Here is a 13,751-nt window from a genome sequence, read left to right on the forward strand (position 1 = left end):
AGTGCTCAGGTACTCAGTGACCCTCTCAGTAAACAGGAAGAAGTCTTTGCAGCTGGAGAAGAGGGAATGACCATTTCTGCCACTTAAACCTTCTTTTTCCTTCCAGAAGACAGACAAGAAAATGACAAAGAGAACCTAAACTTGGAAAATCACAGGGACCAGGGGGCTCTGGATGTTTTCTGTCAGGCATCAGGGGAGGCACCGCCACAGACTGCCTTGGATTTCCTCGGTGAGAGTGAGCTGCATCGCTTTGGAGCAGAGAATGTCCCTGAGGCTTTGGAAAGCCAGCCCGGTGAGGGAGCAGGGGGGCAGCTCTTTCCTCCTGAAAGGGACGCTGGGAAACAGCTAGGTCAGCACATACAGAGCTCTTCCTCGGGAGAGCTGTCTGCCTTGTGGCTGGAGGAGAAGAGAGAGGCCTCTCAGAAGGGCCAGGCCAGAGCTCCCATGGCCCAGAAACTGCCCACTTGCAGAGACTGTGGGAAAACTTTCTATAGGAATTCACAGCTTGTTTTTCACCAAAGGACTCATACTGGAGAGACATACTTTCATTGCCCCATTTGCAAAAAAGCCTTTCTGCGCAGCTCAGACTTTGTGAAACATCAGAGAACTCACACAGGAGAGAAGCCCTGCAAATGTGACCACTGTGGGAAAGGCTTCAGTGACTTATCAGGCTTGCGCTACCACGAGAAAATCCACACAGGAGAGAAACCCTTTAAATGCCCCATCTGTGAGAAAAGGTTTATTCAGAGGTCAAACTTTAATAGACATCAAAGGGTTCACACAGGTGAGAAACCTTATAAATGTACCCACTGTGGCAAGCGTTTCAGCTGGAGCTCCAGCCTTGACAAGCATCAGAGATCACACTTGGGGAAGAAGCCATGCCCATAGCCACACCCCCAGCCAGCCTGCCAGTCCATTGCAGCCCTGGTCAGCTCTGGCTGGAGGGACTGTGACCAGGAAGGACCTCTCCTTCTCTTTGCAGGCTGGAGGAAGGGGAGCTGGGCACTGTTTTGACATGGATGGGATGTTGTTCTGAGTGTGATTTCTTGGTTTAATTTTTTCCTTTTGCACCAGGAAAAGAAACCAGCCTTTCTTTCTCAGCTGGTCTCTTCTTACTTTTGACCCCTTAGGAAAGACATGTCATGTAGATAATGCCTTTAGTAGCTCTTTCTGACGAGAGCCTAACTGGTATGGCCATGACTGCTCCTGGCAGTGAGAGCCTGGGATCAGCTCTAGAACTGTGGTTCTAGAGCAGGCTGTCTCTTGCAGAAGGGGAGGTAGGGAGGCCTGAGTGCATGCTGTCTTTGTCAGACAGGTGACAAAGTTCTCATTTAACTGTCTCTTATTTGAAATAAACTGAGCTGAGTTGGTCTCTATCTTCCTTGTATCTCTTGTGTTCACTGTGTGTCAACTATCAGTTCTGAGCATACCATTTTCACAGAAGAGGGCACTTGGGAATTGAGCTCTAGGACCTCAGTATAAATCTCACAGAAACCTATCAGATTTGTATGTAGCAGAAAGTAACTAGAAAGTGCACACCTTTATCTCGGGTAAGTCTATCTGTGATGAGCCTTTTTTGAGTCTGTCTTCCATTTGATCACATGCCTCAGCTGTCCCCTCTCTAACCTGGTATTCTTCTTGGACTACTATTTTTGCTAGAGTATGTTTTAAAATTTATTATTACCTTTATTACCTTATTTTGCCTGTAGGGTGTTAGGAAGAAATCAATAGTATCGATCTAGTTTTTAATACTGCCTAGGACTTTATTAACATAGATGTCTAACCTGCCTGTTTGTCCTTGTAGTTACTCAGTTGCCTATAGGTCTTTATTTAAGGTTGAGGCATTGTGGACTCCTCCCTTTCCAGTTTGCCAGGTTTGTTGGTATCCTTGTTTCGCTCACATTTGAGTGGTCATGTTGGTAAGACTTTATAGGTGTAGCTTCTGACATTCCTAGGACAGTCTTACAGCAACTCTCTGATTTGGCTCTTAAAAGTTTTTCTCTCCCTTTACCCAGTGGTCCCTTAGCCTTAGGTGCGGGAGTGTTTTATAGATGTATCCAATGGGACTGGGCTCCACAATTCAGTATTTTGATTGGTTGTGGTTTTCTGTAGTGGTCTCTGTCTGTTGCAAAGACGTTTCTTTGATAAGGGATGGAGACTACACTTAACTGTGCATATAAGGACAACTGTATAGTTGTTAGGGATTATTCTGGTTTATTAAATTACTGGTTGTAGATTCTCCTTCAATGACCATGACTTCACTAGCACTGAGTAGTTAGCTAGTTAGTTAGTAGTTATCTAGTCTCCCTCTTGTTGAGCAGGTCTTAAGTCCAATTAGAGGACTGTTGGTTACTGCCAAGGTATGTGTGCTACTACTACACCCTTAGGGTTCTTGTGCCATGCTGGCTGTTGATGTGGTTCTTAGGTGTTGTAGCTATAGGCCTGTTGGTTGCCTCCTTTAGAAGTTTGCATGGTGCCTTCTGGTACCATGAAAAGTGGTTCTCAGCATAGAGAACATCTCATAGCAAGTTACAGCTCAGGGGTCTTCGGGCCCTATTTCTGCAGTGTATGGTGTCTTCAATAGGAACTTAACCTTCCACCTCTGTGGCAGCGGTGACGGCGGCGGTGGCAGCGGGGGTGGGGGTGGGGTGTGGGGTATGTAAACCAGGAGCAACAGTAATAGGCTATATGTTTTGAGTCTTTTGGATAGCCCTGGCCAGCAACTCAAAAGATAGCCTCTCATGTCTGGTGTTGGGATTTTTGGTCATCTTTGGCTCTTGGAGGAAGCACTATTTGTTCAGATGAGAAAAGTTCATCCAAACTATATATGCATATTTATACACAGAATTATGTGAATTATAGGTTGATATATAATATGTTATGATTATATATAATGGTATGATTCCTCATGGCTTTTCCAGGCCTCCTTGTTGTTTTATCCACTTCCCTCCATCTTCCAGATTTGCCTCCTTCCATCCCATTTCTTTCTTAAACCTTACCAAGTCTAGTCAGAATTATCCAGTCCTCCAGGGGCTTCTGGTGCCTGCTCTAGTTCATGAACCACTATCTAAATGGAATTAATCTGCTGCAAGGGTATGAAGGAAGAGTGATTCCTGCTCACCCTGACCTTCCTTACCAAAGTCACCTTGCAGAGCTGTGTGGAAAGCCATCAAAACTGCAGACCACTTTGGTTTCCAGTGGACGTTTCTACAGTGGAAAATCTGGAAAGTTTCAGGTGAGTAGCTTTATGGGCTAAGTTTCTTCTTCAGAATAGCACTAACAGGATCCACTTACATGCTCACAGTTGTAGCCTCATCAAAGAGTAAGTAAAAACATTTAGTAGATGTATGACTTAATCACAAATCACTGACAGGTATCATATAACAGCTGCTGGAATGCAGCCACACCTACTCATTTACCTGTTGTCTAGGCTGCTTTGGGCTACAGTGGCTTATTCTCTGACTCTTTACAGAGAAATATTAATGTTTCTCAAACAGTGATGATAGAAATTCTGACTGATGGCCACTGCCTATGCACTTGAGTTATCCGGGAGCTAGAGCCCTGAGGTCCAGGACTACTGTGTAATGGAGCAGAGTTCATTCCTGGCTTGATTCTCTTGGTCTCTTCACCATTACTTATGACTCAACAATTCTTAGAAGAGTTGAAGAATAAATCATTTTATTAGTAAAAACACTACTACAGAGTTTCCCCATTATTCCTGGGCCGACTTTCCATCTCATCCTCACTCCAGGAACCCTAAGTCCCCCAGAGAAATTCTACAGAAGGTTGGTGCCTGTGATTTCTTCATAAAAATCTGCCATTACCCCCACCTACTTTCCTGTCAGGGAGCAGCCAGCCACCCTCCTTCGTTCTCCCAAGGGCTCTTCAAGGTGCTAAATCTGGAGAAGCAAGGCGACACCAGCTAGCACCCACTTGGGCGGGTTTTCTTTAGTCTTCAGGTTGAAAGTCCACACGTAGGTGGGTCCCCGCTGACAAGTCTTGTACACAGGACAAGCGTAGGCACTTCGGCAATCTTGCTTATCTGCTGGGATGGCCTTGAGGAACATCACAGGCATGGGGGGTGTCAGGTCCTTCAGCTTTGCCTCTGTGATGACCCCAGCCTGAAAACAAGAAGGTGAAGAGAACCACTTTAGTGCCAGAGCTCAGCCAGCCAGCCTTGCTTCTGTGAGAGGAACTGAGATAGCCTGCCTTCATTCCTGCTCACTCTCAGGTTCTCCCATGAACCCACAATGGAAACTGTTTGCTCAGCATAAATCTACTGTTTTGTTTGTTCCTTTGAGAGGGAGGTATTGCTTTGTAGCTGAGGCTATACCTAAACTCATGGTCCTTCGGAGTGCTGGGATTGTAAGCATGTGATAGCACAACTGGCCTTAAGTCAGTTGCTGATGTGGAACTCTAAAAGTTTATTCATCTTCAGGCAGACACCCTCCCCCCCCCTTTATACTTTTTCATATGTCCATCTCATGAGAATATGAAGGGCAAGTGTTAGGCAGATGTCATGCCAGGCGCTGGAGGCCTAGTGGGCAAGGCAGCAGAACTGCCCACAGACGCTTGCAGTTGGAGGTTATAGATGTGTCTAGTTGCTACCTCTCTGAGGTTTCTTTATGTGGTCACATCACCTCTAGAGCATTGCAACTTTCTGGAGGATGTACATTTTTTTCTTTAACTGAGGACAAGGGATAGTGTAGGACAGTTCGTAACTTTTCAGATGGGGCTGTCTTACGGCCTTCTGAGATGCATGGTGGGCTATAAAGTTTCTACTGATTATAAGCTATATTCCCAGGAGCAAAAGAGTCATTAGCCAAATAAATTTGGACTTACAGCAAGCACACTGCAGAGGACATTTGTGTAGAGTTCAGAAGACATTTAACTCTAACCTGCTGCTTTCCCACAGGACACTTCTTTACCACACATGGTCTTTGGCAATGCTGGCCCCTTTACCCACATGACCCTGACCTGCTTTTGTTATGGACAGAACAGTTTGGTTTGTTTTAGTGAAATGTATTGAAAGGATTTGTCTTTCTATTTCTCTGCAGCTGATGGAAGGCATAGTGGGTAACAGAACAGTGAACAGTGGGGCTCTCTGGTCCTCAGGACAAAATGTTCATGCTGGGGAGGAGCAGGGCAAGCTCAGACTTCTTAACATTACCATAATGCCAGCCCTTTAAAGCATATGATTCGGTATTCCTAGAGATTAATAACAACGTACTGGTTCAGATTAGGTTCATCACTCCAGAAGGAAATGTAGTGCCCTTTCCCAGTTACCATCAATTCTGTGGCATCATCAGCTGTCTGTGTGCCAGATGCAGTCTAATTCTCCTACGTAGTAACCCATTGGATTTCCACAGTGGCTGTTCTCCCATTTAACGGTTTGGTTAGTGGGGCTCTTGAGAGGAAACACTAGACCACAGCCACGTGGTTAGTAAATGGTAGTGCTGAGGTCAGATCCCCCTAGTGTGGTTGCACACTCCCTCTCCAGAGCCTTTGCTCTGGCACCATTCTCAGCTGGGTAAAAATAGTCTCAAGAGAAAGTGTACCTAGGTAAAAAGATTCCAGAGCACCACACTGGGCGGTCACTGTGCTTGTCATGCAGCCTGCCCCAAGGTGTCCTTTGGCTTGTCCCCGGACTATACCTGTGTGTCCCAGCAGGCGCCTTCCATGAAGAGGCCATAGATGTAGGCCCCTTCCCGAGGGGGGCTCCGGAACTCCTCTCTGTTCTTCTTCGTCACATCGCATTGCAGGGCCATCTGGTCTAGTGGCCATTCATTCTTGCGGGCCATGGACTGCATAATGGCAGTCAGGAAGGACTGGGGGTTGAAGAAGCCTGTCAGCCACACAGTTGAGGGCATTGAGAAGTCACCTGTCCAGGCCTCCAACTCTTTGATCCTGTTAAGCAGGTCCAGAAACCAGGCTGCCAGGCCTGCCGTGGAAGGGTAGGCTCGTCTGGCCCAGGGTTCTGGAACCACATCTAGGTACAGGGCATTCTGTAAGTTTTCCATCTCGCTGGTCATGGTCAGCTCCCCCTAAAGACCAAGAGTAGGGGGATAAAGAGTAAGGAGGCAGAAGTCTTGGGAAACACTGGCCTCTGCGTCCTTTAACTCATAGGTAGGAGCTGACTCTAGTTGTGGGGGCTACTAGTGCGGTCCTGTCTTGTATTTGCCTTGCAAGATTTGTCCTGTCAAGACTGGTGCTTTAGAACATGCCTGATGCCCACTGCTACCACTTCACAGTGGCAGCAATCAAAGAGAAGGCTGCTGCCACAATGCATTGCTGCTGCATGAGGCTGGGGTAGCACAGATGACTGAGCGGGACTCTGATGTGCTTACTATTAAAATAAGTGCCGTGGCCTAGGGAGTTAGCTTCGTTGGCAAAAATGTTTGCCAAGCAAGCATGAGGACCTGAGGCCTGTTCCCCAGGTCCCCTGTAACATAGCCAGGCATGGTGGTATGTGCTTTTTAGGCCCAGTGCCGGGGAGGTGAAGACTCACTGGCCATCAAGCTTTGTCTAGTGGGTGAGTTCCAGGCCAAGGAGAGACCCAAACAAGATGAATGGTTCCTGGGGAACAACATCATTCTCAGCTGATCTGTGGTCTCCATATGCATGAGCGTATATATCCCCAACACATACATCCATACTAACATACCTCCCTGCCACACAAATGTGAACAGCAGCAAAACTATGCAGCATGGAACTATGATTGTGGCTATGTGCTGAGATTTATTTGTCTAAACCCATAGGAAGCATAACACCAAGAGAAATCCCCAAGTGAAAACTGTGGACTCCGGGTGTGTCACTGTGCGCTCATCAGCTGTAATAAATGCAGACTTGGGGGATGCTAGGAGTATTTTGTGTGGTGGGACTAGCCTGATACGAATCTGTAATTGCTATGAACTTTAATACTATGCTAGAAAAAGGAATAATTTTTTTAATGCAATACTTAATTCTTAACACCCTTCAGAAATCTAAACTCCTTTTGACAGCAAAGAAACATAAAATATCTAACTTAATTCATAAAATTTCTCTCACATCTGCTAATAGTATCATTTATTCTGACTACAGTTTTGCAACGACTAACCGAATGCACAAGCAAGAGAAAGCAAAAGAATGTGCTGTCTCCTAGGTTTCCCGGCTGTACCACGGAAGCAGGAACTACTGGGGAAGTGGGGCCCCCTTGCAGTTTGGTTTCCCGATGCAGGCATTTTCACTACCTTGACAGCAGAGGCAGAAAGGGTTGGTCTGTAAGGAGCTGGCGGCCACAGGGCCCTCCCTGACTCACCAAGTGTACCTACCTGCTGCATTATCTTCGTAGGCCTAAGGGAGTACAGCGCTGACACTCTCCATGCTAGCCTGTCCTGAAAGCTATTCAAAACAAACCAACCAAAAGATGTGGGGGGGACAGGCAGAGTCTGTGGCCAAACTCTGGGCACCAGTCCCCCTGCCCCTCTTACAAAATATTTTCACTTTTTAAATTTTGTATGCAAACATGTCTGTGTATGTTTGTACACCTGCCTGCAGGGGCCAAAAGAGGCTGTGGGCTCCTATGCAGCTGAAGTTACAGGCAGTTTGCTGAGCTGCCTGCTTGAGGTGCTGAGAACCAAACTTGGGTCCTCTACAGGAGCAGCATGTGCTCTTAAAGGCAGAGCCTTCAGCAGCCCCTAGTACGGCTCTTCTTAAACATTATGCTGCGATAAAGAAAATGGTTTCCTAACTTTTCCTGGCCTGGCTCTGGGTAGCATTGGTTCATATCCAAGCCTACCAGCTCACAGGGTGGGTCAGTGAAAAAGAAAACGTAAAAATCTGCCTCTTCCATCTATTCAGCAGCCTTGGGTTCCAGGGTCCTGTGATACACTTCCTTGATTTCCGCACTGATGGGAAACTGGGAGACCCCTGCAGTCCGTGTGGCACCTTTGCCAGGTGTGATGAAGGCTGCTTGTCAGTGACCTTATCCACTGACTCGTCCCTATAAATAAGTGCTTTCATAATCTTCCTTTGGTGCAATAGAATGGAAACCTTATTTTTCCTGTAGGGCTGCATTCCTTTGAGTTACGTTGTGTTAGAAGCTAGATTCATAGGCTGCGGGCAGCTCAAAGCTAAGGAAGAGGGTACAGGTAAGACCAGAAACCTCCCTTTGGAAGGTCATCAGTAGCCAGGCTGTGGTCACATGGCAACAGCAGCTATCAGTCCGTAGAGGACAGGCTGGGGATGACATTTCCTTGAGGACTTCATGCCACACCCTATGCTGAGGGTCAGGGTCAGATCCTATCCATTCTTCTCAGGAAAATGTTTTTTGTTACTAGCTCCTCCCCCCCCCCCCCCAACCCCCCATGCTAGGGCTTGAATCTGGTGCCTTCACATGTTCTAGGTAAGCATTACACCACTGAGCTATCTCTCCAACCCTTAGTGTTGGGAAATAAAGTTTCACTACATAGTTAAAGCTGACCTTGAATTTGTAATCTCATCTCTATATATGTATATATGGTGAGTGCAGGGATTGCTGACACGTATACACATCATTACCCCTGGCCACTCATTTGCATAAGTCACCATGAGGTAGAATAAGGAGCTCACATCTTTCACTGTGGCTTCTAGACCGAGGTTGGCAGTGGCTTGCTCATTTTAGTCTCTGGTAGAGAACAAAATAGCCAGAGGTATCAGGCCTGGGTAGCTGCTGAATGGATGATGATCAAAGGCTCAGAGCATGACGCCCCTCCCAACTTGAGCTGGAAGTCAACAGTCTATGGGAGTCGAGACCCGAAGCCAGCCTTTGCATTTGAACAAGTGCATAAATTTAGAAAATCTAAAGCACAGTGAAAAAATCCAAGGCCATCAATCATTTGAATAATGAGAAGTTCCAGACATGCCCAGATGCCGGGCTAGCCAAGTGAAATGGGACCCATGGGGGTTCCGAGATTTTCTGGCAGCTGCAGTTCAAAACATGAAACAGGTGAGTTTAATTTTTCTAACGTTTCTTTGAATGCAATATACCTAAAATACCACATGTTAGAATATACAATCAATATAAATTAATGACATATTTTACAGTTTTTGGTCTTTTACCTTTGAAATCTGATGTGCCATTTACATTAGTGTCTACTGTACTGGACAAGTCTAAAAACTTGAATTCTCGTGTTTACCTCTGTAGGAAGAGAATTTTCTAAACTATTAGTGTATGCTCCTTTGAAAATTAGAAATGGTGAAAAATAACGAACCACCATTTAAGAATTCCGTAGCTCAGGCTTTTGAGCATCTGGCTAATGGGAGTGAGAACACCTCGGGAGGCCGAGAGTCAGATGTCTGACAGTGGTGAAATCCCAAGAGAATTCCTCTCTGTGGAGCCTGTCTGTGACCAGCTGGCTTTCCCCCAGACTTCTTCCCTACCCATGTTCTGTGTGCTTTGAGCTGCTCCGGGCTTAGGGCTGTGTCTGGCAGTTCAGCTGGGACTTTCTGGGAACCTGATCTTATAGTTAGTTGGTTCATTTTTATCATAAAGGCTAAGAGTGTTTGGTTAATGACTCAAACGGTCAGGCATTTTGTAACTGTGGTGCCCAGTTTGGGGCATCATTTGGCTTGTCTTACGTGCCGGAGAACTGGAAATGCCCACTTTTTCCTACACTGAACCAGAAGCAGCCTCCAGTGGTAAAAGGGACTACTGAAGTCAAGGACAAAGGGGAAAGGTCAGTAGCAGCATTTCCTCTTCCTGTCCCGCTGGGTCAGCAGGTCACCTGACCCCGCTGCCCTCCCCTTCCCACCCCCTCATCCCCCCAAGCTTGGAAGCTGACTTCCCCACTCTCCCATAGAGCAGGTGCTGGTGTGCTCTAAGGCCAGCCCATCTGAGAGGCCCGCCTGTTGTAGCCACCCTCCTGGGGTTCCCTTCCTCTGCTGCTTTCCTGGCTCTGAACTTGGCCTCCTTTTGCCATGGAGGGCTTCCTCTGCCTTTCCACTTTCCTGCTGTGCTTCAGAAGCTGCACTCGCCCCCAGGGTCTCCTGGCACTGTCCTCAGGGAAGACAGCAGGACTGGTGGACGGACACAGAGTTGGGAGAATGTGTTGAGGCTACTGTGGGGACCATCCTCATGAAATTCTTTCCAGAGAGGATTCTGATTGGAAAATAAACTCCAGGTCATACAGGTTCCTCACAGCGTCTAAGTCATTGTTCTGTCGCCTTCTAGAAGTTATCTTACACTGTTGTTTGTCTAGGTGGACTCTTAGAGCAGCCTCTGGGTCCTCTGCTCTGATCTCTAGAGGCCCTGTCCTTTTGTCCCCAACTGTCCCTATCTACCTTTCCTCAAAGGACTCTCTGTGCTTCTGCTCTGGGGCCTCTCTTATCTCATAGGCCTTTGTCTGCATCCTCCTCTAGCCTCTGTTTATGAACCTGCCTTCAGCCAGGCTGTCCTGGCAGGGAAGGCTCCGCTTTGGCCTCTTTGTACCCTTCCCCACAGAGCCCCATCAGTCAACATTGTGGGGACTAGTCTGAAAGGAGAGACACTCCACACTGCTTCCCTATCTCTGCCCAGGCATTCTTCATGATTGACTACACAGAACCACAGTGAAGGGTCTTAGAAGAAAAATGAGCGAACAAATTGGAAGTCGAATGGGTAAATAGCCTGCACCAAATTGCCTGACTTCAGTAAGTTATGACTGCAGCAAACCTACTCAAGATAATTGCTACTCTATACCTGCTTCCCCAGGGTGGGAGATGCGAAATATGACAGGCCAGGGTCTGGTTTACCTTTGAAACTGCTGCGGAGTTTTGCATTTATCTGATTATATGCTGACATGGAACTTGAAAGCTATCAAACACTGCCTGTCTGCAATAGTCCAGACATCCCCATCTCATCTTTCATATTATTTTCCTCTGTCCATATTATGCATGTATGTGGGAGGTGGAGATTAAAAGAAGAAAAATTAAAACAACCCTAGATTTTGTACTACTTGGTACTTTCCATGGTGTCTAAATGTAGCAAATTCTATTGTTTTCACACACATGACTGATTTTGCAACTCCAAAAACTAGACATGAAGCACCAGCAGAATCCAGACTTGGAATCTGGGGGCCTAGCTGAACTTTTGCTGTAAGCTACAAAACTAGTTTCTGCATAATAGACACACACACACACACACACACACACATACACACACACACACGTACACACACACACACACACACACACACATACACACACACACACACGTACACACACACACACACACACACACACACACACACACACACACACACACACACACGCCTAAGATACCGGGGATCAAATCCAGGGCCTTGTATATGCTGATCACTGAGCAGTTGTGCCAGTCAGAGATTCTAACTTTTTCACTAAAGATGCCATTTGTAAGTCATTACCCATGGACGTAGAAGACCTCACTGACTACGGACCAAGCACCATGCCGATTCTTTCAGGCATTTAGGTGGCTTGGGGACAGTTGCCCTTCAGCTCCCCAGGCCCCCTGGTGTCTGCAGCTCTGTTCCTGTGGGTTCCAGCCATATCCTCTGGCAATGTTTCTCTTACTCATGACCTCGCTCACCTGTAAGCCAAGGTACAGCTCTCTTAGTGAGCGCTGGATCTCTCTGGTAAGGATGTTCATGCGTTCACATTCCTGGAAAGCAACCACAATGTAGGGTGTGCGCTCTTCCACCTTGGCCATCAGCTCTGGGATGTTAAACTCATCTGTCACCCGATCCAGTATTTCTTCCAGAAGGGCCTTGACCTGCTCCATGGCAGAAAATACGAGGTTAAGGAGGGACTCCATGGAAATATATGCCTGGTATGGTAAACCTGGCCAATAATCTCATAGTTGGGGACCTCAGAAGCTCCAGGGGTACTAGGGTCCTACTTTTATTAATCTGCTAAATGGACATCGTATCAAACTGCCTTGTAAATTCCTAGTTCTCTACCTATAGATTAGTGCATCTCTTTGACCTCATCAGAGAAGTTGCTCTGTGCAGTAGATGAGGGTTAGCACAGAAACTCAAAACCAGTCAAAGTGCTGAGAATAAGAGACCCCGGAGTGCTCAGTCACACGGGAAATCTGTCACCCCAGGAATCAGGACCATTGCAGGAGAGGGAGCAGGAAGATTATAATAACCAGAAGCTGGTGGGGACCTGAGCAAAGCAGGTCAGAACATTTTAGGACTGTCATACTTTTTTTTTTTTTTTAAAGACAGGATTTCTCCATGTAGTTTTAGTGCCTGTCCTGGATCTTGCTCTGTAGATCAGGCTGGCCTCAAACCTACAGAGATCTGCCTGACTCTGTCTCCTCCCAAGTGCTGGGATCAAAGACGTGTGCCACCACCACCCAGCAGGACTGTCATACTTTTAAACTCAATAGCAGCTGTGGTTGCTTGCAAAAGACCAAGTGAGTCGGCTCCCACCCTGAGTTGATTATTACAAAGAAGACAAGGAGTTGAGGGTATGTGGAGTTGAGAGTTCTGATCTAGAGTTAGGGGAAGGAGTCGGGGGTGAGTATGATCAAGATACATTGTATGAAATTCTCAAAGAATTAAGAAAATATTCTTTATAACGAGGGGATTCCATCCTCCTGTAATGGACACTAGATGATGGTCACCTATCACCTGCTGCTTGTCCACTCATCACACTCTGGTTTGCTTGCTTAGATCAGCTAAGGCAGCGTTGAGGAGTGACCTCAGGACACTCTTCTCCAGAGGCTGGCCAGTTCCCTGTGATTTGCGTCACCAGCTTAAAAAGATAAACATACCTTTCTAAGAATTGAGGTTGAAAAACTCACAGGCTGACCCAGTTAGCTACAGGCACTGACTGAACTGGAAAGCCATAAGACTTTGACCTAAGATGCCCCTTGTAGGCCACATGGAGCTGAAGTGATGGACAATGGTGGCAAATACGTGTGTGTGGGTATGCGTGCACACATCAGCAGCCTTCCAAGTCAGCGGGTCCTACATCTGCAGGTCCAGTGAACCATGGATCCAAAACCAAACATACTTTGCCATTATTCCATAAACAGTAGAACTGCACAATCTTAGACATTATAGCTAATCTTAGGGCGATTAAAGGAATATGAAATGGATGCTTTACTGAACCTCAGTAAAGCACTTGCCTAGCATGTATGAGACCCAGCACTGTGTAAGTGTATAGCAGAGGATGTGCATAACTTATATGCAGATACTAAGCCATCAACATAAGGCATTTGGGACTTTGGCATTCATAGGAAGGGGCCTGGATATTAAGGGATCCCACCCCCACACTTCCCTCTATTCTGTATTTCCAGGAGGTAATACTGTGGTTTTCTATTTGTGAATTCTGAAAGAGGCATGGCCATCTATCACTTAAACTCCTCCTTCCCGAAATCTCTTTTTCCCACACAAACTAGCAGCTAATTAGACAGGGGAGCCAGAATAGCCCGGATTTCTCTCCTAGAAAATTGGAACTGAGCTACAGAGATGGTGGGTTATTTGAGGGCAGGCACGTGGAGGCTGAGTCGGCCATTTTGGAGTAAATGAGTAAGCCCCGGAGGTTTGTTAGCAGAGAAAGACAGATGAAGCTGTGCGCACACAGTTGCCAGCTGGGCAGCAGAGCAGGTTGGAAGGAGCAGGAAAGTGGAAGCAGGTGAGCAAGCGCCACCCCTTCCAAGTCCTAAGAGCTGAGATCCAGAGGCCTGCACCTGCCCGGGCTTCGTCAACTTCAGCATCTCCATCCCTTCCTCCAACAGCAGGCCTCTATCTCCTTTGAGAAATGATTTC

The 13,751-nt window shown here is 46.8% G+C and overlaps 2 protein-coding genes across 3 annotated transcripts in view; one reads left to right on the forward strand and one right to left on the reverse strand.

The window, feature by feature from the left end:
• Positions 1 to 1,376, forward strand: part of Znf18 (zinc finger protein 18) — a 29,419-nt gene extending 28,043 nt beyond the window's left edge. For both annotated transcript variants that reach the window (XM_036196933.1, XM_036196934.1), the window contains exon 7: positions 107 to 1,376. In XM_036196933.1, the coding sequence (XP_036052826.1) occupies positions 107 to 888 (782 nt within the window). In that variant the 3' untranslated portion in view covers positions 889 to 1,376. The remainder of the gene's footprint in view (positions 1 to 106) is intronic.
• Positions 1,377 to 3,649: 2,273 nt separating this feature from the next.
• Positions 3,650 to 13,751, reverse strand: part of Dnah9 (dynein axonemal heavy chain 9) — a 349,307-nt gene continuing 339,205 nt past the window's right edge. The window contains exons 67-69 of the mRNA XM_036196748.1: positions 11,561 to 11,743; positions 5,655 to 6,044; positions 3,650 to 4,121 (exon numbers count right to left, since the gene is read on the reverse strand). Of these exons, the coding sequence (XP_036052641.1) occupies positions 3,894 to 4,121; positions 5,655 to 6,044; positions 11,561 to 11,743 (801 nt within the window). The 3' untranslated portion in view covers positions 3,650 to 3,893. The remainder of the gene's footprint in view (positions 4,122 to 5,654; positions 6,045 to 11,560; positions 11,744 to 13,751) is intronic.

The sequence above is a fragment of the Onychomys torridus genome, chromosome 8 (assembly GCF_903995425.1).
Source record: "Onychomys torridus chromosome 8, mOncTor1.1, whole genome shotgun sequence".
Classification (NCBI taxonomy): Eukaryota; Metazoa; Chordata; class Mammalia; order Rodentia; family Cricetidae; genus Onychomys; species Onychomys torridus.